The 27,660-nt window shown below is 45.8% G+C and overlaps 1 protein-coding gene across 2 annotated transcripts in view; it reads left to right on the top strand.

The window, feature by feature from the left end:
* The window catches only part of LOC109876255 (TBC domain-containing protein kinase-like protein), a 52,352-nt gene that overhangs the window by 16,384 nt on the left and 8,308 nt on the right, over window positions 1-27,660 (top strand). For both annotated transcript variants that reach the window (XM_031814560.1, XM_031814561.1), the window contains exons 17-24: window positions 119-245; window positions 407-457; window positions 579-662; window positions 1,296-1,381; window positions 3,946-3,982; window positions 8,442-8,603; window positions 15,417-15,598; window positions 23,107-23,270. In XM_031814560.1, the coding sequence (XP_031670420.1) occupies window positions 119-245; window positions 407-457; window positions 579-662; window positions 1,296-1,381; window positions 3,946-3,982; window positions 8,442-8,603; window positions 15,417-15,598; window positions 23,107-23,270 (893 nt within the window). The remainder of the gene's footprint in view (window positions 1-118; window positions 246-406; window positions 458-578; window positions 663-1,295; window positions 1,382-3,945; window positions 3,983-8,441; window positions 8,604-15,416; window positions 15,599-23,106; window positions 23,271-27,660) is intronic.

Here is a 27,660-nt window from a genome sequence, read left to right on the forward strand (position 1 = left end):
TTGATGGGCAAATGTTATTATTTTTGGCACTTTTCTAATTTCATATTGAACAGATGTATATCCATCACATGCCTTGGTTCACACACTTCTAATGTGTGTGTGTGTGTTTTCCTCCCAGATTGAGGTGGACATCCCTCGCTGTCACCAGTATGACGAGCTACTGTCCTCGCCACAGGGCCACAGGAAGTTCAGGCGTGTGCTCAAGGCCTGGGTGGTGTCTCACCCTGACCTGGTCTACTGGCAGGGTGAGTCTGTCTCTCTGCTGTCACAATCTGACACGTTGACTCACATCTGTGCTGTGTTGTGGTCAATAGACCACTAGGTGGCAGTCAAGTCATACATTTTCAATCTAGCCAAGTCAATTCCAGTGGTGATGTGGTTTAAGGTTGTACCCTGCTTTGTTTAGGTTTGGATTCACTTTGTGCACCATTTCTCTGGCTGAATTTCAACAATGAACGTAAGAGTATTTGAAACCTTCTTAAAACAGGGAGTTGTTGTTGATTTGCAGAGGTACAATGTGTATCGCTGATACTCCTTCCCTTCTCTCTTCACCTCATCCTCCCCTTTGTTGTCTGCAGCCCTGGCGTACGCCTGCATGTCGGCCTTCATCCCCAAATACCTGTACAACTTCTTCCTGAAGGACAACTCTCACGTTATCCAAGGTGAGTTCCTCCATGTACAGTGACACTTGAATAACAAGCAGCCTCCATCATCCCAGTAAAACAATCTTTAATCTACGTAAACATGTCAGTGTTCAATGTGTGCCACTAGTAGGTATATTTATGGAACTGCACCAATGAGTTGTCTAATAACACCCTTTTTGTGTGATATTGACTATACTACAGTCTCTCTGCCTTATTGCTCAAAGGAAAACTCCACCCAACTATCTTTTGTTACATTAGTCCATTGTTGATATAGTCCCACAATGTGATCTGGGACAACAAACACACCACTTGAACTCAATGTGGAGTGTTGTTTATTGTCCCACCACAGTCTCATCTAATCTCACCAATGTTGGTCTGTCTTGGATTTTAGTGTACTTTTGTTTTGGAATAAAAAGCTCAATTACGTTTTTTGTGTAGAGACCATACACGACACAAACATCTCTTTATAGTCCTGGTACAAAATATCGACAGACAATGCCCAATCTGATGTCACAATAGCTTCTGGGTCTTGTTCAATATGGCACAACGTAGATAAATGTTTTGCAACAGACACCCATGAGTAGCGTACCTCAGATAAGACCACCACTGCTTTCTCGCTAGATTTGAACTCTCCCTCTGTGCTGGTTTCAGAATACCTCACCGTCTTCTCCCAGATGATCGCCTTCCACGACCCAGAGCTCAGCAACCACCTCAATGAGATCGGATTCATACCTGACGTAAGCACTGAAATGCGGTCTGGGCTGCGTCGTCCTAACGTAAAAACTGACTGGAGAACAGTGCCGAAGGATCATAAAACTGACATGAGGGGGCTGATTGTCATATAACTGATAAGGGAACAGTTGTAGTGGATGAGCTGAAAAGTGTTTATACACAGATGTCCTACAGCAGAACTGTAGGGGGGAAGTACTTAACTGGAGGGGCCCTACTGTACATCTGACAGCAGAACTGTAGGGGGGGAAGAAGTTAACTGGAGGGGCCCTACTGTACATCTGACAGCAGAACTGTAGGGGGGGAAGAAGTTAACTGGAGGGGCCCTACTGTACATCTGACAGCAGAACTGTAGGGGGGAAAGAAGTTAACTGGAGGGGCCCTACTGTACATCTGACAGCAGAACAGTGGTGAAGGGTACTTCTGTGAGTTTTTAGATCGTGAAAGGTGAGGGACAATGGGGAGGATGGAGCAGAAGTCTGGAATCTGGCCCAGTCCCAGACTCCCTGGTCAGGGATAAAGAATCACTACTATCACATCCTTCTAATAGAGTCCTGCTTGTCATTGAGAGTTTTTGTTCGTTGGCCCCTCTCAGTTTTGGGCCAAGGCCAAGTTCCCTCCACTCAGAACATTTGTGATAATTTATACTGGGTCTAATGACAGCCTGGCCTTGCCATAAGGTCGTCGAACACCCATCCCCCGTTCAAGAACACTCACTCTCTCTTCACACCGTAGCAAGGTTAAAGGCTCTATAGGCGCTAATCAAGGCATTATCATGTTGATGAATGTGTGTCACCTCAGTGGACCAGCCCCGGGGACCTCTTCCAGAGAACGGCTGAGTCTATCAAACAGGGGCCAAGGTTTTATGGTGCCCTGTTTTTAAAGATGTATGGTGGAAGTTGTTGATGACGGGTGTAACTTCGCTCCTGTAGGAAACACTGACTTTGTTTCAAGTTCAAATTTATTTAACCAGCTGGCTCAGTTTAGAACCATTTCTCATTTACAATGACAACCTGAAACCACGAAACCACAGACCATATATCAGTGAAACCATGGTGATTAGAAGATGTGGCAGTCCCTGTCTGAAAACACTTATTGTGGGGAGAAAATAAGGACAATTTGATGTTTCACTGGTTTTCCTGTGGGTGTTTTACAGGTTCCTTTAGGGAGATAAAGGATGTGGCAAATTAAAACGATTAAAGAACCAACTTTTGTTTTGTCCACATCTACATAGTGATTTCAACAAAAGCATTTGTTATTCTGCTACAAAGCATTACGTTGAGCATCTTTCTTATAATAGTTGTTCCTTTGTCGTCAAGCAACGAGGCTGGTGGACTTTATCTTCAGAGGTTAACTGAGTGCGTGGTTGTCTAATGATGTCATCTCCACACTTGTGAACCCCTGTTTTATTTGTATTTAAGTTCCCTTTCAAAGGCGGAGGATTGAAACGTTATCTTCCCAGTCTGGTCGGGGATAATGATATTTGAACTTGATACAGCTTTTAATGTTTGAAGTCTTATCCAAACCATAAATAATTAACTTCTGAAGTTCGGAGGGTGTGGAGAGATGGAGGGATTTCACGAGTGTTGTACTAGCAAAGTAATAAAGTCGTACAGAGGCTATAAAAAGCCCAAATGTTAGGCTACCCAGTAACCACAACATGAACCCTCTGTTTGATTTCCCCTGTATACGTGTCAAAGTAGTGTGCTGTGGTGGTTGTTCAATAACAGACCTTGTTATATAATACTACATTGTCAAATACACGTAAGTCACCAGCCCAGTGTACTGTAGCTGTCTCCTCCTGTAATGCTGCAAGCCATAGGACCACCACTGCCATGATGCACGTAGGCTAGACTCCCCGGCCCGCGTGTTCAATTTAGGCTGTTTTCAATTTGGCCTCCCCTGGCTGCCTTTCACACCTTTCTACGACAACTAATCCCATGAGGCCTAGCCAGGGCTCTGTGGAGGAGACTGATGAAATTGAGTCCGAGGCTCTGAGTAACTCATTACCCTTGGGTATGGAGGGGGTCTGCCAGCTCCAGGAAGGCAGCCTACCAGCCCCGCTTAGCGTTTTCCTCACCTATTCAATTAACCAGCTGAAATCAATTCCATTGCAATATCCCCCCCCCCCCCCAAAAAAACTACCCCTGGAACAGGTGGTTGTTTGTCTGTGGAGGGTGTGTGTGTGGGAGGAGGGAAGGATAGAGAGGGGGAAAGGGAGAGAGCGAGATTTCATTGTTAGCCATTTCTAACTCTGACTTCAAGTATTCAGCAGTTTGTCCTTATTGCCACCTCTCTCTCACACACACACAGGCTATGCAAACTTAGCAGACATCAGATCAGACAAAGTTTGTGTGACTGATGTGGCTGAATTGCAAAATGTCTGCTGAAAAAGTTAAATCGACGTAACGGTTTAGTGGATTTTGTATGGCATTGATTTGATGTGTTTTGGGTTGGAATGTGTATAGCTAGGAATGTCCCTTAAAGAATACTACTGTAATGCATAGAACAGAGTAGAAATGCATGACTTTATTTATTTCATTGACTAGATCCTCTCTCTTTCACCTTGCAGCTCTATGCCATTCCGTGGTTCCTCACCATGTTCACACGTAAGTTGACCTTCTTTATTATTATGAATGTGCTCGTGTGCGTATTCTATAGGCCTTGGTACGGTGTGGGGTCAGCAGCATTTGGAACTCATAACAGAGCAGTTTGGAAAGGTCAAAGCCTCCAGTACGGTAAGGATTAGTTGCTTTTGACAGCAGTGTGACCTTTATAACCAACCCTATTAGATAATGTCTCTAGTCTACTGGGTTTACATTATACCACAGAAACTGCTGCCATGAAGGCTATTCTAATCTACTCTAATCTATTCTACTCTTCTAGTCTACTCTATTATAATGCTCTACGTTCTATGCTGGTCTATTACTTCTGTGGTAATATCTTCCTATAACATTTATATGGCCACGTAAAGAGTGGACGTCATTTATGCGGCCACGTAAAGACTGGACATTGTTTTGGTCTACTGGCTGAATACCATTTGGAATTCAGCCAACAAGACAATCACATGATTGTGGCTAGTCATTAACTGAAGTAGCCTCTGAAAGTGTTATTTGCCTACTCAGGATGTACAGTTCTGTATCATGCAGTAGGTGAACAGCGGGTGGCAGCGTTATGCTTGATCCTATTGTCGCCAAGGAATAGCAGACTGAAACAGTACTGTTAGGACATGAATAGTAGTATTATAATATCTATTTCATATTACTTTAATCTGAGTTGGAGTTTGATAAGAAGATCCAGTGTTTTTCCTATTTAATTTTGGGACGTAAAAATGCACCTTCAGTAATAGCAGACACTTGGGCAGGGGCCAGAAAGACATGCACAGTTTTAGGTACACCCATCTCGTACAGGGTCGGATGCCCCCTTTTCCTCCAGGCTGAATTCTTTAGGGCATTCTACAAGGGCATTCTACAAGGTTTTGGAAATGTTCCAAGGGGATGTTGGTCCATGATGACGCGATGCTTCACGCAGTTGCTGCAGATTGGACAGCGGTACATTCATGCTGCGAACAGCCCAGTCCATCTCATCCCAAAGATTATATATTGGGTTGAGGTTTGGCTCCAGGCAATGTTTTTCCATTCAATTGACCGCTTTTGGTGATCATGTGCCCGCTTCTTCTTGTTTTTAGCTGATAGCGGTGGAACCCGGTTCTGGTCGTCTGCTGTAATAGCCTAACCGTGACAAGGATCGACGAGTTGTGCGTTCCGAGATGCCGTTCTGCACACCACTGTTGTACTGTGCTGTTATTTGTCTGTTGGTGGCCCACCTGTTACCTTGTAAGAGTATTGCCATTCTCCTTCGACCTCTCTCATCAATGAGCTGTTCTCGTCCACAGGACTACCTCTGACTGGATGTTTTTTGTTTGTTGCGCCATTCTCTGTAAATTCTAGACACTGTTGTGCGTGAAAAGCCCAGGAGGGTGACTATTTCTGAGATACTGGATCCGGCTCACCTAGCACCGTTGATCATACTACGCTCAAAGTCTAACGTTCACTCGAACAGTAACTGAATGCCTTGATGCCTGTCTGCCTGCTTTATAGCGGACCATGACCACGTGACTCACTGACTGTAGGAGCGATCCATTTTGGTGAATGTGGTGGTGTACCTAATAAACCGAGTCTAAGTGTACAGTGCATTCGGAAAGTATTCAAACCACCTGACTTTTTCCACATTTTGTTACGTTATAGCCTAAATGGAAATACCTTATTTGCATAAGTATTCAGACCCTGCTATAAGACTTGCAATTGAGCTTTGGTGCATCCTGTTTCCATTGATCATCCTTGAGATGTTTCTACAACTTGATTGGAGTTCACTTGTGGTAAATTCAATTGATTGGGCATGATTTGGAAAGGCACACACCTGTCTATATAAGGTCCCACAGTTGACAGTGTATGTCAGAGCAAAAACAAAGGCATGAGGTCGAAGGAATTGTCGGTAGAGCTCCGAGATTGTGTCAAGGCACAGATCTGGGGAAGGGTACCAGTATTGAAGGTCCCCACGAACACAGTGGCTTCCATCATTCTTAAATGGAAACATTTTGGAACAACCAAAGACTGTTCCTAGAGCTGGCCACCCGGCCAAACTGAACAATTAGGTGAGAAGGGCCTTGGTCACTCTGACAGTGCTTCAGAGTTCCTCTGTGGAGATGGGAGAACCTTCCAGAAGGACAACCATCTCTGCATCACTCCACGAATCAGGCCTTTATGGTAGAGTGGCCAGACGGATGCCACTCCTCCAGTAAAAGGCATATGACAGACCGCTTTAAGATTGCCAAAAAGCACCTAAAAGACTCAGACCATGAGAAACAAGATTCTCTGGTCTGATGAAACCAAGATTGAACTCTTTGGCCTGAATGCCAAGCGTCACGTCTGGAGGAAACCTGGCATCATTGCTATGGTGAAGAATGGTGGTGGTGGTGGTGGCGGCGGCATGCTGTGGGGATGTTTTTCAGCGGCCGGGACTGGGAGACTAGTCAGGATCGAGGGAAAGATGAACGTAGCAAAGTACAGAGAGATCCTTGATGACAACCTGCTCCAGAGCGCTCAGGATCTCAGACTGAGACGACCCTAAGCACACAGCCAAGACAACGCAGGAGTGGCTTCGGGACAAGTCTCTGACAAGCCTGGACTTGAGCCAGATCGAACATCTTTGGAGAGACCTGAAAATAGCTGTGCAGCGACACTCCCCATCCAACCAGACAGAGCTTGAGAGGATCTGCAGAGAAGAATGGGAGACTCTCCCCAAGTACAGGTTTACCAAGCTTATAGCGTCATACCCAAGAAGACTCTAGGCTGTTATCGCTGCCAAAACAGCTTCAAAAAAGTACTGAATAAAGGGTCTGAATACTTATGTAAATATAATATTGACATTTTTTTTTATACATTTGCAAAAATGCAATGGGGGTATTGTCTAGATTTGATGAGGGGGGAAAAACGGTTTAGTCCATTTTAGATTAAGGTACAGCCTTAACAAAATGTGTAAAAGATGAAGGGGTCTGAATATTTCCCGAATGCACTGTATGTTTTACATTCATTGTAAATCCTACAATACACACACACACACTTAAGAATTCTAAGAGATACACACACACACACACTTAAGAATTCTAAGAGATACACACACACACACACACACTTGAGAATTCTAAGAGATATACACACACACACACACACACTTGAGAATTCTCAAGCATGCACACACACGTACACATGGCTCCCAGGGGCTCTGAGTGTGAGGCCTGCCCTCCATCCTTCCCAAACCAGCGTGAGCCCCTCACCCCTCTCCTCCATCCTACTTCCTGACTGCTAATGCACCCTGCCTCCACACACACACACTCTGCCCGTCACTCACACCCACCGGCTGCTCAGTGGACTGTTAATGTGCTGAAGAGTCTCAGCTTAACTCTCAGTCCTACCACTCCTCTCCACCACTCCTCTCCACCAGTCCTCCCACTTCTCTCCCGGTCCTCTCCATCCAGTCCTCCCACTTCTCTCCCGGTCCTCTCCATCCAGTCCTCCCACTTCTCTCCCGGTCCTCTCCATCCAGTCCTCCCACTTCTCTCCCGGTCCTCTCCATCCAGTCCTCCCACTTCTCTCCCGGTCCTCTCCATCCAGTCCTCCCACTTCTCTCCCGGTCCTCTCCATCCAGTCCTCCCACTTCTCTCCCGGTCCTCTCCATCCAGTCCTCCCACTACTCTCCCGGTCCTCTCCATCCAGTCCTACCTCTCACACATACATTTTGCCTAGTATCCACTTCTAGGTATTGGTTACAGTAGGTTTCCCATTCCACACAGGTCAATGGCGAACAGCTCTGTGATGTCCTGCAGTATTAGTGTGACAAACCGCTATGTGATGTCCTGTACTATTAGTGCAGTATTAGTGTGACAAACCGCTATGTGATGTCCTGTACTATTAGTGCAGTATTAGTGTGTCCATCAGTCCATGTATGGGCCTTCTTGGAAACTATTGGACAGCCAGACACTCAGTCCCCCTTCAGCCCATACCGTATACAGCCTTATGAAATGTAAAGTGCTTAGAGTTTGAGGGAACCTGAAAAAGCACTTATAGCTGCAATGTTTTAACTTTTTTTACTGCTACTAAGGTTGTACTTGCAATTACTATTTGTTAAATGAACCTTGTAATGCACTTTTCTGTCTCTGGTTAAGAGCATCTGCCAAATGGCTGAATTATAAATCATTATCTTCTTTTCTCCCTGGGTACCCTCTTAACGATCTGTATATTCTTCTACCTTTCCTCCTCTTTCTAATCCCTCTCCTCGCCCTCCCTCCCCATCTCCTCGCCCTCCCTCCCTCCGCCTCTCCTCCCTCCTCCTCACCCTCCCTCCTCCTCCTCACCCTCCCTCCGCCTCTCCTCCCTCGCTCTCCCTTCTGCTTCTGCATGTCTTTAATGGACTAGGTTGGTGTATTGTAAAAGCACTTTGTGACAACTGGTGATGTAGAAAAGGCTTTATAAATACATTTGCTTGATTGATGGATCTCTTCCTCTACAGACGTCTTCCCCCTTCACAAGATCTTCCACCTGTGGGACACCCTGCTCCTGGGGAACAGCTCCTTCCCCTTCTGCATCGGCGTGGCCATCCTGCAGCAGCTCCGAGACCGCCTGCTGGCCAACGGCTTTAACGAGTGCATCCTCCTGTTCTCCGACCTGCCAGGTAAGAGAGGGAGGGGGAGCGGGAGAGAGGGAGGGGGCAAGGACCAGTGGTGATATCCCTAGGACTATGCCTCAGGACTACCTGGCATGATGACTCCTTGCTGTCCCCAGTCCACCTGGCTGTGCTGCTGCTCCTGTTTCAACTGTTCTGCCTGCGGCTATGGAATCCTGACCTGTTCACCGGACGTGCTACCTGTCCCAGACCTATTATTTGACCATGCTGGTCATTTATGAACATTTGAACATCTTGGCCATGTTCTGTTATAATCTCCACCCGGCACAGCCAGAAGAGGACTGGCCACCCCTCATAGCCTGGTTCCTCTCTAGGTTTCTTCCTAGGTTTTGGCCTTTCTAGGGAGTTTTTCTTAGCCAACTTGTTTCAACACCTGCATTGCTTGCTGTTTGGGGTTTTAGGCTGGGTTTCTGTACAACTCTTTGAGATATCAGCTGATGTACGAAGTGCTATATAAATACATTTGATTTGATAGGAAATCAATCCCTTTTTTAGGGTGCATCCTCAATGGCTCCCTATTCCCTATAGAGTGCACAACTTTTGACTGGACACCTTTTATAATGCACTGCTTTTGATTGCAGGGAATCCAATCCCTATTTAGTGCAAAGTAGTCCACTATATAGGGAAAAGGCTTCCATTTTGGACACACTGTTAGTTTCCCTCCACTCCCCCATTGTTTGATTTGATTCATGTGTAGTGAACAGGGCCAGTGTTGTACCTCCTGGGTGTGTAGATGTAGTTGTCTTTATTGATGTGTTGAATGCTAGATGTCCTGTTGGTCCTCTAGGAGGGCTGATGTGACTTCCTGTTAGTGAAGTGGCACCATCTTACAGGAACCACTTAATGAGCCCGCTTGAAACGGACCGCTTTTTTAAATATTCAAACAACCCTTCAAAAGCCCTCCAAAAATAAGAAGTGCGCCCTACGCACTCAGACACTGCAGGTTGGGGAACGATGACACTTTTTAAGATAGTATTTTCTTTCTGAACTATTTGAGTACCGCTCTCCTTCCTTGCATCTGGGTGTCTGACTGTGCCTTGCTTTACTTTTAATGATGTCGTGGCTCCCCAAAGGGCTAATGTGTGTGACTGATGTCTTCCAGCCTAGTGAATGATATCCCTGTAGGGAGATGCTGTGAGGTCCTCTGCTGAGAGACACTCACGCCTTTGTGTTTGATAAGCGTGTCACGCTGTGCTCGGCAGCTGTCGGAAGACTCGCCCGCTGAGAGGGTCATTTGGGAACGCGTAGACTGCTGGCCGCAGGATAACCACGTGGCGTCCAGTGCTCCAAATCTTCCCGCCTCTGGTGTCGGAGAGGACATGACTCGTCATCCTGAAGGATCTCTGTCGAGTCGAGGGGGTTTCGTCCATTTGGGCTCGGCATCATTTATAGTGATGAGGCGAGTGTCATTACCTGGAGCCTTCAGAGATGCCTTGTGGCGTTAATTCTGTCTAGGCCACAATGGCAGGATTACTCCCCAAAACAGACAGATGGGGGGGGGGGGGGAATAAATACATGTTGCCATGGTAGTAGAGGCTAGGTAACCAAGCTGTCTCGAGCATGCCACTAGAGCACTGAAGCTTAACACCCAAAGGTAGAGTTGTGTGTTGTGAAACGCTGTCCTGGTGTGAAGTAAGTTTGTAGTCTAGCTGTGAAAATAACCTGAGAGGGAAAAAAACGGCAAACTTACCGAATAAGTGACCGGATTTGATCTTTCTTGTTTGGTCTTGTATCCATTACAGTAGATCAGTGTCCTCGGTTCAACCCCCAGCCCTGATTTATGACACATTTCAAGTGGCTGTGGATTTCAGCTTATGGGTCCTCATTTGACCTCTCATTACAGAAGTGTGTATTGCTTTCTGAGTTTCTGTCAGCCAGGAAAAAAGTAATTTCGGGGGCACAAATTGTTCAGGGAGAATTTATTAACTGGGCTGCACGGTTCCTAAGCTTGTCTGAGAGTGTGGTGTGCAGTGTGTGAAACCGTCACATCTCAGGACATTGGGGACAAGGGTAGCATTCCTACAGAGCATGACCATACAGATTCACTTAAAGAGGAACACACACGCTGGCACTGGATCTTAGACGGGACTGTGCTTTAACCCTGTGAAGAAGCCCCGCATCCTTCGAAATACAATCTAGTCATTCTATTTCTATACTTCCTCCAACCCGACAGTTTTGAGATGCACTGGCATATGACAATGTCATGTTTGCTGATGTTGACATGATTTATGCAGAAGCATTGGGGGACTGGTAATCTTCTCTCTTCTTTCTATGCAAGGCTTCCCTACGGAGTTCCTCCCAGTTTTGGGATTTTGAGTGAGTGGAGGAATTTCGGGACTAGACTTTGACGGGTCAGTTGGCAAGAACGAGTCGATTTTTAATGCAACTTTGAGAGTAGTAGTAGTTTGAGCCTCTACGCCACACAGGAATGAAGTTCTCGAACAACCCCTCTTTCTAATCCCTCCCTCTCTCCTTGCCCTCCCTCCCCCTCTCTTCTACCTACCTCTCCCATCAGTCCCCCACTGCAAAATATCAGCAAAGTATCAGTGACAGACAATCCAGGGGCCAGCAGCATCCATAATGAATGTATCTCACAGAGCTCTCAACGCCCGGGGGATATCTCCGTCAGTTTCCCTTAAATCCCATTGCCAAACTGAAACGGCGATTACCCCGTTTGGCTGAGAGGCGGGTGACATTAAAGTTTAAATAACAGTTGTGAGACGGCAGATGTTTTCATGCCAAAGGGGACGTTAGGGTACTCTTACTCCGGATGGCTGACTGGCTGCTTCCAGTTGTTCTGTCTCTCTCTCTCTTATTTATTTATATATATGCTGCTACACTTCACTGTGTTTTATTGGTCCAGCAGGCACGTGATGAGCAAAAACAGGCGAAAGGAGAGGGCTCCTTATAAAGGTAAAATATGTTTGCCCTGGAGGAGTTCTCTCTCTGTGAGAGAGCACAGCTGCCAGATTCAGTATTACCACTGGTATCCCAATACATGGGCCCATAGGACATCACTATGTTCACCCTGGAGGAGTGTGAGAGAGCACAGCTGCCAGATTCAGGATTACCACTGGTATCCCAACACCTGGGCCCATAGGACATCACTATGTTCGCCCTGGAGGAGTGTGAGAGAGCACAGCTGCCAGATTCAGTATTACCACTGGTATCCCAACACCTGGGCCCATAGGACATCACTATGTTCTCCCTGGAGGAGTGTGAGAGAGCACAGCTGCCAGATTCAGTATTACCACTGGTATCCCAACACCTGGTCCCATAGGACATCACTATGTTCGCCCTGGAGGAGTGTGAGAGAGCACAGCTGCCAGATTCAGTATTACCACTGGTATCCCAACACCTGGGCCCATAGGACATCACTATGTTCGCCCTGGAGGAGTGTGAGAGAGCACAGCTGCCAGATTCAGTATTACCACTGGTATCCCAACACCTGGTCCCATAGGACATCACTATGTTCGCCCTGGAGGAGTGTGAGAGAGCACAGTGCCAGCTTCAGTATTACCACTGGTATCCCAACACCTGGGCCCATAGGACATCACTATGTTCGCCCTGGAGGAGTGTGAGAGAGCACAGTGCCAGATTCAGTATTACCACTAGTATCCCAACACCTGGGCCCATAGGACATCACTCACCAACCTTTAGATCTGTACTGACACTTCAAAACTAAGACCTGTTCACTCACACCTTTTACCAGGAACAACCCACTAAATGACTAGTTCTCTCCCTGTTGTAATGGGTGAGACTTGATGCTAGGGCTAACGGTACCACGACACTTTGTTGTCACAAAGTGCTTTACAGGTATGAAGGGGTTAGTGGGTTCAGTGCTAGTTTGTTAACCTCCAGTGGTTTGGTTGCTGGGTCAACTCCCAGTTTTAGATTTAGTATGCTGGCATTGTAGCGCTCATCATTTAGTGTTGAGACATGTGGTGCATATTAGGGCTGAAAACACTGATCTCTCTCGCTCGCTCCTGCTCTCGCGCTCGCTCTCGCTCTCGCTCTTTTATTTATTTATTTATTCAGTCAGTCAGTGCCTAGGCTGCCAAGCCAGTTCTGGTTATGACCTTTTACAGACTGCACTACGACATCATGCCTCACAGTCACACACACACACTGCCATGGAATGCCCAGCCGCACGCTGGGGCTTGTTAAACCGGTTGTCAATCTCTCCTCAAGTATCAGGCTAGCCTCTGTTAGCTGGAGGTGTGTGATTGCATGCAATATTCATGACCCTGGGCACTACGATATCATGCCTGACAGTCACTATGTAAGCCTGATAGATAATGTATTAAGCAATAGCTTTTTTTGTGACCGTAGATTAACATATTGTAGATGGTTGAATGAAGGGGTATTTCAGACTGGTTAAAATGTTTGTAGTTGTTTATTTTTGTGATGGGGAAAGAAGCACCTCACGGCTTCTCTCTCTCTCTCTCGCTCTCTCTTTGTCTCTGAGCGTCGGAATAAAGGTTAACAGTCAAGATAAAGCTACAAGCGAGCGGGCTCTTAAATGATCCGGACACTCTCTTCTCCTCTTTTCCCTCCATAGACGGTGAGGGGTGCCAGGGTCATTAATTCTCACTGACAAGACTATTACAGTTAATACCAGGGGAGGACAGTTCCCAGAGTGCTTAGAGGGAGGTGGTGCACGCACACCGTCATAAGGTTCTCTTGGTCATGCAGATCGAGCCCAGATCTCTGTCTGAACGACGTCTCTCAAAGTAAAACTGTCAAGAGACACATTAAGGATGTGCCATATGCCTCTATTGTGCCCCTCGAGTGACGCTCAGTCTCTGATCTCGGACCCTGATAGCTCTTCTCCTCCTCCGCCAAATCGTTTGGCAAACTGTTAAACAAAAGTCGACCACCATGACAGCATGGTGTTATCTTTTGTGTCATTCATTTCGGAGGAAAGATTAGAAGGCAGGAATTCGCCACTGAAATTCAAAGATTGGGAGTTAAAATTGAATTGAATGATGAACCAAAGCGAGGCAGGACTAAGCACGCTAAGTAAACCGAGGAAGGCACAGTAAGCTTCTTTTCGCCCTGCGAGCGTTCTAGAACGCAACATCTCAACCTGCTGATTTTGTCCCCTCTTTGTTCCTCTGTTAGTTCAACATGTTGCCTTTTTAAAGTCATCTAACTTTTTCTTGTTTGGAAACTTGCCAACACACACACACACACACACACACACGTCACAATGGCTGGCTTGGCAGCAGGTAAGGTCCTGTCTTGGGTGTACTGATGATGCGGCAGCATTTGCCTTCACGCAACATTAGCATCCGCCTCAATGAGGAGCACAGCTCACAGGCCTGATGAGCTGTAGTTCTAGACATGTAGCTAGGAGTAATACAACCCCCAAGAGCTGCCAGACCACTTCAGACCACTTCTCAGACAGGAAGTCGAATGTTTGGATAGACAGATGCAGTGAGGATCAAAGGGTTGCATAGAAAGTGGATTGGATAGGGTTGCTTTATGGGTTTTGTGTTATGTATGTGTGTGTGTGTGTGTGTGTGTGTGTGTGTGTGTGTGTGTGTGTGTGTGTGTACCATTTTAACCAGAATGGCCCGAGAGGCTACAGTACAGCTCCGTCAATCTATTTGCATTTTAAATGTAATCAAAGAAAGTGCCCGGGTGCATTTTTTCTTGTTCCAGTTTACAGTAGACCATCTATTTACATTCTGTAGACAAGTGTCCACATTGACATGTAGGGAGCGTTTGCCAGTGATTTGGTTGTCTCCTTCCCTCCGTTGTGTTTGATTGGGGCTGTGGCAGTAGTCACTACCTGATCATTCAGAGTCACATCCATCTCCCACAGGGCCATTGGCACAGACACATTTTAAAGGCACAATCTGCGATTTGTGTTTCAGCCTTAAAACATAGCCAATGGAGTAGTACAGTCTCATATCTTGGGTTATGGTAGGCCAATGGAGTAGTACAGTCTCATATCTTGGGTTATGGTAGGCCAATGGAGTAGTACAGTCTCATATCTTGGGTTATGGTAGGCCAATGGAGTAGTACAGTCTCATATCTTGGGTTATGGTAGGCCAATGGAGTAGTACAGTCTCATATCTTGGGTTATGGTAGGCCAGGGCAGGACAGTTGTACTTAGACATGCATTAAGTTATATTCTTCATGAATCAAGGGGTATTTAATCAAAATGGCCATTGAATAGAAGAGGCCATATCCCAGACTGCCTTTTTAATAGGGTTCCATATCCCCATTACCTAGCTAGCAGTTGCCAGAGTCCCTCCAGTCCAACAGTTGATTTGTAGCCCTGACTGTGTCAGATCCCCCCTCATTCAATCAACCGCCACATAATCAACTGAATCAAATCACATCTATCTGACAAAGTGTATCTCACACCACACACACACACACACACACACACACACACTGCCATGGAATGCCCAGCTGCCTGTCTGTCGGTCTCCCTCTCTGTCTCGGTCTCTGTGTCTGTCTCTGTCTGCCTACCTGCCTGCTTGCTTGCCTGCTTGCTTGGCTGGAGAGGAATCTGACTACCAGTGTTTCACTGGAATTACTTCCTGTCTGTAACCATATATTTGTGAGGTCCTGTACACTGAGAGCATACCGCCCCTCTACCGTAGCCTGTCCTGACAAACCCTCACCCCCCGTTCCTGGAATAAAGATCCATCTCATATTTGATTTTGTCTGGGTCGGTGGCAGGCCATGCCAAAAGCTCTCATTAGCCACATGTTTCATTAGCACAGAACAAGGGGGCAGTGAAATAGAGAACAAAATGAAGAATGTTTCCCTTCCTCCTTCCAGAGATTGACATTGAGCGCTGTGTCCGGGAATCCATCAACCTGTTCTGCTGGACTCCCAAGAGCGCCACTTACCGCCAGCACGCCCAGCCTCCCAAGGCCCAGGGAGACAGCAGCACCAACGGCTTCGGCAAGGCGGCCAACTACTACTCTTCAGACTACCAGGACATGCCCAAGACGGACCTGGTGAGCACTCCTCCATCATCACACACGACTCACACACAGATATGGACACATTCACTCACACACAGATATGGACACTTTCACTCACACACAGATATGGACACTTTCACTCACACACAGATATGGACACTTTCACTCACACACAGATATGGACACTTTCACTCACACACAGATATGGACACTTTCACTCACACACAGATATGGACACTTTCACGCACTCACTCGTGTGTGTATATATGTACTCACATTCACGCATAGACAAACTCATACACCACACACACACACACACACACACACACACACACACACACACACACACACACACACGTTGGTTTTATTATCCTAACCTGAACCCTAAACCTAATTGTAACCCTAAAATAGCCCTTTTCCTTTTGGGGACTGGCAAAATGTCAGTTATTGTTATAATAATTTACATTTTTACTACCCTTGAGTACTTTTGAAATAAACACACACACACGTACAGGCACACCATTTAACTATATTCTAGCTCCTTCATGCCCAGACAGGCCTTGCTGTAAGGCAGTGGGCCCTATTTAACCTGTTTGCAGCTACCTCAATCCACCCATCTCGCCATGAGTTTACATGTTCCCACTCAGACATGGGTTGTCCTAGGCCCCATGTTTGAGCGGTGATGTCATAGACAGAATGTGCCTCTTGTGTGGTTTTCACACCCTAATGAAATCGTACGCCACGTGTCTATTGGTTGCTCTCGGTGACATTTAGTCAAATGTAGACCGCCTCATTCTCAGACAGACAGCACTACAGTACACATGGAGATGGGGGACATTGAGGGTCAGTGAGAACTCTTAGACCCAAAATGGCCGCTGTATTGCTGTATTAATTCCTTCCGGATCAGTCAGTGTTTTTCCAGTTGCTCAATCTTTCATAATATTTATTGGAGGTTTCCATTTTCCGGTGGTCAGCTTTGACTGGCTGTTAATTTATGATTATTCAGAGGGATAAAACTTGACTGGCTGTTAATTTATGATTATTCAGAGGGATAAAACTTGACTGGCTGTTAATTTATGATTATTCAGAGGGATAAAACTTGACTGGCTGTTAATTTATGATTATTCAGAGGGATAAAACTTGACTGGCTGTTAATTTATGATTATTCAGAGGGATAAAACTTGACTGGCTGTTAATTTATGATTTGGTCCAAGGGGAATAAATCCTGGGTTGTAATCTGAGCCTAATGGCTGGTTAACACAGACACGAGGGGCTCAACCCTAAACCATTTAAACACGTCCAGTCTCCGGGGGCCCGATTACCACACACAAGTATCCTGGCTAGCTTACTACTGCCCTCTTGAGAAGATTCAGACAAATTTACTAGACAGACACGATCCTCTCAATCCCTATATGACGTGAGACACGTTTGACAGAACCGAAGGTAACAAATTCTAGTACCAAACCATTTTCATGTTGTCGTATTGGGAAAAGTACCTAAGGTTCGGTTTACGGTGTAACGATAGTCTGCAGTGCCCTCAAGATTCTTCCTCAGAAATCACATAAAGGCAGGGAGGAACAGGAACACAGCTGTGAAACATCAGTCTCAGAGAGGTTGGTTTACAGCGCTAGGCTTTCTTTTGGGGGTAACAGAGGAGAACCACGTACATGCAACATAATGGCCAATCTTAGAGGGAGGCTAGAGTATTGACCTGAATCCATTTTTTCTTATTAATACCATGTTCTAGGAATGATGGTTTTATTGCAGCTACAGAAACCATAAGGATACCAAAACCATAATGGTTCCCACTATTTCATTACCCTGTTTTCTACTACTGTGTGTTCCATACATTTCAGCGAATAACGTTATAGTATATATTTTTCCTGTTTTTTGAATTGCACATGAAATTGTTACTATTTTTAAAATACTCTCCTTCAAGATCCTAGTCTGCCTATCTGGGTTTGATCGTTTTAGTTAAATAACATCACATTTTACTCGACACCCAGAAGTTGAAAGAAACGACCACATCTGAAGATTGATTCTATCATATCATTTCTCAATATGCGTGTTGAGTTCATATCTGTTTGGTTGACTGTATGCCCTACAGCGTGCAGTGAGTAACTTATTCAATTTCCCAAAGAACATTTCATTAAATCCGGGCGAGATGATGTTGTCATGACACCAGAGAAATGAAGTGTTTACTGTATGCCTGGACCCAGGACCCGGCTCTGCTCTGGGCCTAGCTCGAGTCTGTCTGTCAGCAAAAACACGGAGGCATTTTATTAAAAAGTGCCGCTCTGCTCTGCTTGCCCCTGATGCCAGAAAAGTTACTTCACTTTAGTTGAGAGGGACATTGGTAACTGCCGCGTGGCCATTAATGGAACATAAAAGACATTAGGGTCTGTATTTATAAAGTGCTGTTCTAGGATCATCGGGAGGACCCCCCCCCCCCCCCCCCCCCCCCGTCCATATAATCTTATTCAATATGATCGAAAAGGAATAAATGTGGGGAGGAATATCCTTCCTCCATTTCTTTGTGAAGGTTATTCCTTAATGGATTTCATGGTGGCTCCTAGGTTTCAAGCCCTTTTCTGATCAGTTTCTTTACTCATGATTTGAATTCATCTGGTCTGTCGCGACTGCAATTTCCACTGAAATCCTTGATGGGGATAGAGTCGTTGAGAAATTATGCCAGCGTTTGTGCTAATAATGTAACTGAATGCCTGTACGTCACCATGACTATAATGGGAGTAATTGCAAATGCCTTCCGTATAGAATTACGCTGAGGGATAATTGCCATGTATGTATGGGAGTTCATATTGGGATGGCAAATCACTGCATGGTGAATGTACAACACGGCTGCTGGCTATTCATTATCACTAGACCTCAGTCTAAGCTGGTTATCACCATGATGGGTATTGTCATTATAGTACTGTACATTCATGTTCCCATGCAGTTGATCATGTGAACCAATAGGGGCTATCAGGTTCCTCTGCACAGTAAACGTTGGTGAGGAAAAACAAGCTCTGGGTAGTGTTCAGTAGTGCACACCATCGCAAAGTGTTTTGCAACCAATTTAAAGCGTTATTGGACAAATGTGGACGGTTTCTCCCGGGTTTCACACCATTTAAAAATACTTACTCCATGCTGAACTGAGCCTGGGTCATTATATTATAATGCCATTTTGCAGATCCTTTTATCCAATCAATGCGTGCATACATTTTACATACGTGTGTTCCTGGGAATCAAACCCACTATCCTGTCATTGTGTGTGTGTGTGGTAGATATTAAAGCTGTCTGATTATAAAAATTTATGACATATCTTATTCACTTCTTAATGCATTCTAGGCTTAGCTTTTAAAGAGCTTTATATTGATTTTGATCTCTTTTAGGACATCATCCAGTTACCTTATCCAAGCAACAGTTATCATCATAATGGATTGCTCTTATCAGTCTTTCTCCCACTTCCTCACTGCTGATTGGATAAAGTGCTTACAGTTTGCCTGTGCTAATCCAAACTATTTGTTGTATTCTTGTCAGTCTGTTTGTGTGTGTGTGTACGTACGTGCGCGGCTGTGTGTGCACCCGCCGGCCCGTGGCTGTGCTTGTGTGTGTGTGCCCGTGTGTGTGTGTGTGTGTGTGTGTGTAGGCGTGGCAGTGTGTGTGCGCCCGCCGGCCTATGTGTGTGGTCATTGTACAGCCTTTATTACCTCTTTATTTAATTTTTAATTTTACCTTTATTTAACCAGGCAAGTCAGTTAAGAACACATTCTTATTTTCAATGACGGCCTGGGAACAGTGGGTTAAATGCCTGTTCAGGGGCAGAACGACAGATTTGTACCTTGTCAGCTCGGGGGTTTGAACTGACAACCTTCCGGTTACTAGTCCAACACTCTAACCACTAGGCTACCCTGCCTATCAGTCATGGCTGTTTACTGACTTCGAGGCCTCTCTCAGCCTATTGCGGACAGTCTGAGCACTGATGGAGGGATTGTGTGTTCCTGGTGTAACGCGGCCAGTTATTGTTGCCATCCTGTACCTGTCCCGCAGGTGTGACGTTCAGATGTACCGATCCTGTGCTGGTGTTACACATGGTCTTCCACTGCGAGGATGATCAGCTGTCCGTCCTGTCTCCCTGTAGTGCTGTCTTAGGCGTTTCATAGTACGGACATTGCAATTTATTGCCCTGACCACATCTGCAGTCCTCATGCCTTCTTGCAGCATGCCTAAGGCATGTTCACGCAGATGAGCAGGGACCCTGGGCATCTTTCTTTTGGTGTTTTTCAGAGTCAGTAGAAAGGCCTCTCTAGTGTCCTAAGTTTTCATAACATTGACCTTAATTGTATTTTTCTAATTATCTTTGAGAGACAGGGTGCTGAAGAAGGGACATTTCTTTTTTTTGCTGAGTTTAGGAACTATAAAGGGTTCTCCTTTGGGGACAGCCGAAGAACCCTTTTAGGTTGTAGATGGCACTTTTTTGATCATAGTGTATCAGTGAAATGCTTACTTACTGGCCTTTCCCAACAATGCAGAGAGAAACATAGAGAGAGAATAGGAAAAAAAGATTTACACAGGGAATAAAAACACAATGAGTAAGGATAACGTGGCTATAAACATGGGCTACCAGTACTTACGCTGGAGGAACAGGTACATGTTGACTTATAGGCCTTGAAGGCCCAGTGCAGTCAACATTCAGTTTTCCTGTGTCTTATCTTATTGTACAACAGCTGATGAAAACTAACACTTTAAAAGTGTGAAAAACTTCCAATGGCTGGTTTTAGTCCAACTCTGCGTTCAGAGGTCTTAAGGCATTGAGTGCCTCCCTCCGATTCAATGACTGGACAGTTAAGTGAATAAAATACACCCGCTGAACCTAATGATATTGAACTGCCTCTCGTTTGTATGAGTAAAGCACCCTCCTCCTTTGTCTTCATCCTCTCCTTGTTTGCACAATTGCCCCTTGTGGGATTAATAGCCTATTTTTAATTGAATTCTCTCTTTCACCCCTGCTCTCGTTCATGCTTCCTATTGACTCATGACAGCCAGTGAAATGTGTGATCTGTGCCAGCAGATCATCGGGCTCGTTGATGCATGTATCAATAGCAATCATTCCACGATCCCATCCTCTCTCTCGCTCCATCAGTGAACGTGAGAGGTCTTCACAACTTGATTAGTGCTGTATCCCGAGGAGGATATATATTTTTTTAATACATTCAACTGCCATAAGGTCATCGCCATCCATCGAAAAGTTCTACTTCAGATGATGCGTTGTCGAATATCACCTGCCCCTTGCCATGTATTGCAGTAGGTTCTGTAATTGTATATATTTACAAGGAGATGTTTCGTGGAAGCTTTGAGGTTTAGGTGACATTATACAAGAGTAATTTGGAAAGCAGAACTTCAGTGACACACCTCTAGAGATGTCAAGACTGCTTACAAAGGGAAAGCTAAGTAGGATTCCCCCTCAGGCTGCACACTCTGTTCACAGGAGATACTGGCACCTCAGTGCCACCATTGTCCCTGCCACACAGACTTCTAAAACGTGCTTCTACTCTCAAGTCTTTGATGACAAATAGCCACAGTGCCAGTGGACTCCCTGGCTCTCCCCATTAACACTCATCAGAGCCTGTCTGCGCTGTCACCTCCAGGGCAGCATTATCCTGTAGTGTGGACTGGAAAGGGAGAGTGCCTTTCCAAAATCCTCTGTCCTCAGTACAAAGTATTTTCTGCTTTGCCGGCAATGGCACTGATATCGCTTCGGGTCCTTTCTTGAGAACTACATACAGTATTTACATATTTACAAAAGACTGACAAAGCTATTGTACAGTACCACTGAATGCTGTTATTGTCACCAAGATATTCAAGTCTTCCTTTGAGAGTTCGATGTTTGCTGGACAACTAAATAACAAACTGTACAGTCGTGGCCAAAAGTATTGAGAATGACGCTAATATTAATTTCCACAAAGTCTGCTGCCTCAGTGTCTTTAGATATTTTTGTCAGATGTTACTATGGAATACTGAAGTATAATTACAAGCATTTCATAAGTGTCAAAGGCTTTTATTGACAATTATATGAAGTTGATGCAAAGAGTCAATATTTGCAGTGTTGACCTTTCTTTTTCAAGACCTCTGCAATCCGCCCTGGCATGCTGTCAATTAACTTCTGGGCCACATCCTGACTGATGGCAGCCCATTATTGCATAATCAATGCTTGGAGTTGTCAGAATTTGTAGGTGTTTGTTTGTCCACCCGTCTCTTGAGGATTGATCAGAAGTTCTCAATGGGATTAAGGTCTGGGGAGTTTTCCTGGCCATGGACCCAAAAAATCGATGTTTTGTTCCCCAAACCACTTAGTTATCACTTTTGCCTTATGGCAAGGTGCTCCATCATGCTGGAAAAGGCATTGTTCGTCACCAAACTGTTCTTGGATGGTTGGGAGAAGTTGCTCTCTGAGGATGTGTTGGTACCATTCTTTATTCGTGGCTGTGTTCTTAGGCAAAACTGTGAGTGAGCCCACTCCCTTGGCTGAGAAGCAACCCCACACATGAATGATCTCCGGATGCTTTACTGTTGGCATGACACAGGTCTAATGGTAGTGCTGACCTTGTCTTCTCCGGACAAGCTTTTTTCCGGATGCCCAAAACAATCGGAAAGGGGATTCATCAGAGAAAATGACTTTGCCCCAGTCCTCAGCAGTCCAATCCCTGTACATTTTGCAGAATATCAGTCTGAAGTTTTTTCCTGGAGAGAAGTGGCTTCTTTGCTGCCCTTCTTGACACCAGGCCATCCTCCAAGTCTTCGCCTCACTGTGCGTGCAGATGCACTCACACCTGCCTGCTGCCATTCCTGAGCAAGCTCCTGAGCAAGCTCTGTACTGGTGGTGCCCCGATCCCGCAGCTGAATCAAGTTTAGGAGACGGTCCTGACGCTTGCTGGCCTTTCTTGGGCGCCCTGAAGCCTTCTTCACAACAATTGAACCGCTCTCCTTGAAGTTCTTGATGATCTGATAAATGGTTGATTTAGATGCAATCTTACTGGCAGCAATATCCTTGCCTTTTTTGTGCAAAGCAATGATGACGGCACGTGTTTCCTTGCAGGTAACCATGGCTGACAGAGGAAGAACAATGATCCAAGCACCACCCTGCTTTTGAAGCTTCCAGTCTGTTATTCAAACTCAATCAGCATGACAGAGTGATCTCCAGCCTTGTCCTCGTCAATATTCACACTTGTGTTAACGAGAGAATCACTGACATGATGTCAGCTGGTCCTTTTGTGGCAGGGCTGAAATGCAGTGGGTATGTTTTTTGGGGGGATTCAGTTCATTTGATTGCAAATAGGGACTTTGCAATGAATTGCAATTCATCTGATCACTCTTCATAACATTCTGGAGTATATGCAAATTGCCATCATACAAACTGAGGTAGCAGACTTTGTGAAAATGTCATATTTGTGTCCTTCTCAAACCTTTTGGCCACGACTATATACTGACCGAACCAATTCTACCTGAGTGGTCATAATAACTCTCTCTTATCTCCTCTCCAGTCGCGGGAGCCCTTGGCGCTAAGTGACCTGAAAGCCGAGGTGTCCCCCCGTATCTCAGCTGAGGACCTCATTGACCTGTGTGAGCTGTCGGTGGGGGGTCAAACCAAGAGGAGCAAGGCCAGCAAGCCAAAGATCCTTGCCGTCGACATCCGCAGCATCGAGGAGTATCCTTCTGTGTGTGTGTGTGTGAGAGGGGAATTAATTAATCAATCAATCGATCGGTTCAATTAATGAAGCCTTTTCTACATCAGCACATTAAGCAGTTGGCACAAAGTGCTTTTACAATAAAACTCGACCCCAGAGAGCAAGCACAGCAGAGACGGAGGTCTTCAGGGCAGATGATTAAAAATATGCCTCTTCTTCTACCCCCGGGCTGTTTTGTGTTAGCACAGCACCACATAGAGAGACAAGAGCCCAAGTGTTCTGTTTTACTTTGAAGGGGAATTTATAGCATGTTGTCATGAAAGACGAGTCGTACTGTACCTCTTTTGAATAAATGCATGTGTTATTGGCCTCTGCTATGTCTCCAGAGAAGGGATCGCTACTGAAATATGCTTTTCACCTTCAGGCTGTATTGGTGTTGTGCAGTACCACCACCAGTACAATAGCTGTGTGTGTGTGTGTGTGTGTGTGTGTGTGTGTGTGTGTGTGTGTGTGTGTGTGTGTGTGTGTGTGTTTGGCTTGCATGTAGCTTTTAGCTCCAAGACTGATCTACTCCATTCACACACTGCTAGTACACAGTCTTAGAAATATTTTATGTTGGTTCAGTTCAGCCATGGCTTTGTGCAGAGTATACATTGGCTGTGTATATGACTGGTCCTGTGTTCAAGAACTGGCTTGCCTTCTGTGCTCTCCTCTATCTGGCTGAGGAGAGTATGGAGGGCTGGAGCGTTAGCTACTGCGTCAAATCAAACTTTATTTGCCACATGCGCTGAATACAGCAAGTGTAGACTTTACCGTGAAATGCTTACTTACAAGCCCTTAATCAACAGAGCAGTTCAAGAAGAAGAAAATATTTACTAAGTAGGCTAAAATTGAAAGTAACACAATAAGGATAACAATAACGAGGCAATATACAGGGGCCAACGGTACGGGCTAGTTGAGGTAATCTGTACATGTAGGTGGGGGTGAAGTGACTATGGGGGGGGGGGGGGGGGGTGTAATTTAAATTGTCCAGTGGTGATTTTTATGAATTGTTCAGCAGACTGATGGCTTGGGGGTAGAAGCTGTTGAGGAGCCTTTTGGTCCTAGACTTGACGCTCCGGTACCGCTTGCCGTGCGGTGGCAGAGAATTTTTTTTTATAACTTGGGTGACTGGAGTCTCTGACAATTTTATGGGCTTTCCTCTTACACCGCATATTATATAGGTCCTGGAAGGCAGGAAGCTTGGCCCCAATGATGTACTGGGCCGTTCGCACTACCCTCTGTTACGCCTTACGATCAGATGCCGAGCAGTTGCCACACCAGGCGGTGATGCAACCGGTCAGGATGCTCTCGATGGTGCAGCTGTAAAACCTTTTGAGAATATGGGGGCCCATGCCAAATCTTTTCAGTCTCGTGAGGGGGAAAAGGTTTTGTTATGCCCTCTTCACAACTGTCTTGGTATGTTTGGCCCATGATAGCTCGTTGGTGATGTGGACACCAAGGAACTTGAAACTCTCGACCCACTCCAATACAGCCCCGCCAATGTTAATGGGGGCCTGTTCGGCCCGCCTTTGACTGTAGTCCAAGATCAGCTCCTTTGTCTTACCCACATTGAGGGAGAGGTTGTTGTCCTGGCACCACACTGCCAGTTCTCTGACCTCCTCCCTATAAGCCGTCTCATCGTTGTTGGTGATCAGGCCTATCACTGTCCTGTCATCAGCAAACTTAATGATGGTTTGGCCACACAGTCGTGGGTGAACAGGGAATACAGAAGGGGATTAAGTACACACCCCTGTGGGGCCCCACGGTCTGGACCTGAGGAGAATCTGTTCTGCCTGCTTGTTAGCCACCTGCTAGCCTGTTAGCCACCTGCTAGCCTGTTAGCCACCTGCTAACCTGTTAGCCACCTGCTAGCCTGTTAGCCACCTACTAGCAAAAACAACTTGTGTGGGAAAAAGTTACAAAACCGCCACTGGATGGGAGGTTTATGGGTTAACTGAAAAACATTTTGACTTTTCTGTTACAGGGTGGAGAATACCTGTGAAATTCATATATCAGAAGTGTGAGATGGACTAATATGTTCTGCTGATTGGAGAAGCTGCTTTCGTCTTCGGGTTGTGAATTAACCTTGTACAAGTTAACATTGTTGAGGTCCTTGGAGTAATTCTTCTAGAAAAACCTCCAGCCCTATCACTGGGTGTGAACACGTCTGGCACATTTGACAGCCAATGGACAAAGTTACCCTGGATAAGAGTGTGCTAAGAAAATAAGGAGAGTGAATATGCAGGGGGTTAGATCTGATTAGAAGTCCAACTTAACCTCTGGTTATAATTACATAGAGTTACCCAGACACATTTTTTATTTACGTTTCTTTACCTTTCTTGGAGGAAAGAAAAGGCAGACTCCTTAAGTGGGATGTGATTTCTTCCCTCGGCGGGTGTGGCTGAATTATTGTGTGGTGTGTGTGTGCATGGCACAGCCTAACACGCACTCCCCCGTGGATACACCTGATAAGTCCCTTAGATTAAAAACGGGTTGCCAGAATCAATAACCTAGTAATCCATCTTGGCTATTCATAAAAGTGCAATATCACAAAACAAAAACACAATTTGTCTGCACAGATGGACTGTTTGTTTTCTTCTAGTTCTATTTCCCTGACAGTTGTTCAGTTTATCAGGAGTAGACTTTCCAGCGCTAAGTAACTAATACTCTTTCATCTTAAAAGTGAGCCACTCTCTCAAGAGTCATCGTCGGAGGTCAGTGGAATGATAATTGTTTTACTGGGAGTTAAAGCTCCATTAATCAGAGGGGGATTAGGGGGAATACCTGGCAACCGTCCTCCCTCAGACAAAGTCCTCTCCATTCTATAGAGTCCTGATAGACAGCGGTTCCCAGGGCTCCTGACCCTGAATAACAAAAAGGGCTTTGGGCCACTTAGAGCTGGCTACCCTGCATTGTGATGATTGTGAGATAAAATACAGTGTTGGGTCTCCAGTTGGTCACAAAGTTATTCAATTGATCACACCAATCCAGTGTTTTACTAGGGGTTGGTTTCCATGCCTGCATATATTCAAGAATGTAAATGATAATTGAACAGAGTACCAGATTTCAGACTGTAGCTACCTTATTAAGTAGTTAAATGCACAGCTGTTTTAAACAACAGTTGTGTGGACTACCTTACATTTAAGGGTTCTAGAGCAAAGATTCAGTAACTCAAGTTAAATTGACTAAAGTGAAATATGTCAGTGTGTATAATGGCCTCTCTCTTCCCAGGAATAATTTAGTACGTGGCCTAAAGTGCTTCAGGAAAGCAGTTGAGCACCGTTCATCTTAAAATTATGTAGCAATAATGTCGATAACTACACTCAGAAACTGAGCAAGCCAGAGGATGATTATTAAATTATACAAATATGTGTTTTGTTCTTCTCTCTGGCTCGCTTGTGCCTAGCTTTCACTGTTCCCTCAACACAAGCTGCCTGGCACTCAACCTATAGCTAACACTGTTCCCTCAGCACGAGCTGCCTGGCACTCAGCAGATAGCTAACACTGTTCCCTCGGCAGATAGCTAACACTGTTCTCTGAGCGCGAGCTGCCTGGCACTCAGCAGATAGCTAACACTGTTCCCTCAACACAAGCTGCCTGGCACTCAGCAGATAGCTAACACTGTTCCCTCAGCGTGAGCTGCCTGGCACTCAGCTAACACTGTACCCTCAGCGCGAGCTGCCTGGCACTCAGCTAACACTGTACCCTCAGCGCGAGCTGCCTGGCACTCAGCTAACACTGTTCCCTCAGCGCGAGCTGCCTGGCACTCAGCCTATAGCTAACACTGTTCCCTCAGCGTGAGCTGCCTGACACTCAGCAGATAGCTAACACTGTTCCCTCAGCGTGAGCTGCCTGGCACTCAGCTAACACTGTACCCTCAGCGTGAGCTGCCTGGCACTCAGCTAACACTGTACCCTCAGCGCGAGCTGCCTGGCACTCAGCTAACACTGTTCCCTCAGCGCGAGCTGCCTGGCACTCAGCCTATAGCTAACACTGTTCCCTCAGCGTGAGCTGCCTGACACTCAGCAGATAGCTAACACTGTTCCCTCAGCGCGAGCTGCCTGGCACTCAGCAGATAGCTAACACTGTTCCCTCAGCGCGAGCTGCCTGGCACTCAGCAGATAGCTAACACTGTTCCCTCAGCGCGAGCTGCCTGGCACTCAGCAGATAGCTAACACTGTTCCCTCAGCAGGAGCTGCCAGGCACTCAGCAGATAGCTAACACTGTTCCCTCAGTGGGAGCTGCCTGGCCTGTTTGGCCCTGTTTGGCCCTGTCCGGGGGTGTCCTCGGATGGGGCCACAGTGTCTCCTGACCCCTCCTGTCTCAGCCTCCAGTATTTATGCTGCAGTAGTTTATGTGTCGGGGGGC

Source organism: Oncorhynchus kisutch, unplaced genomic scaffold (assembly GCF_002021735.2).
Source record: "Oncorhynchus kisutch isolate 150728-3 unplaced genomic scaffold, Okis_V2 Okis07a-Okis12b_hom, whole genome shotgun sequence".
In the NCBI taxonomy this organism is placed as follows: domain Eukaryota; kingdom Metazoa; phylum Chordata; class Actinopteri; order Salmoniformes; family Salmonidae; genus Oncorhynchus; species Oncorhynchus kisutch.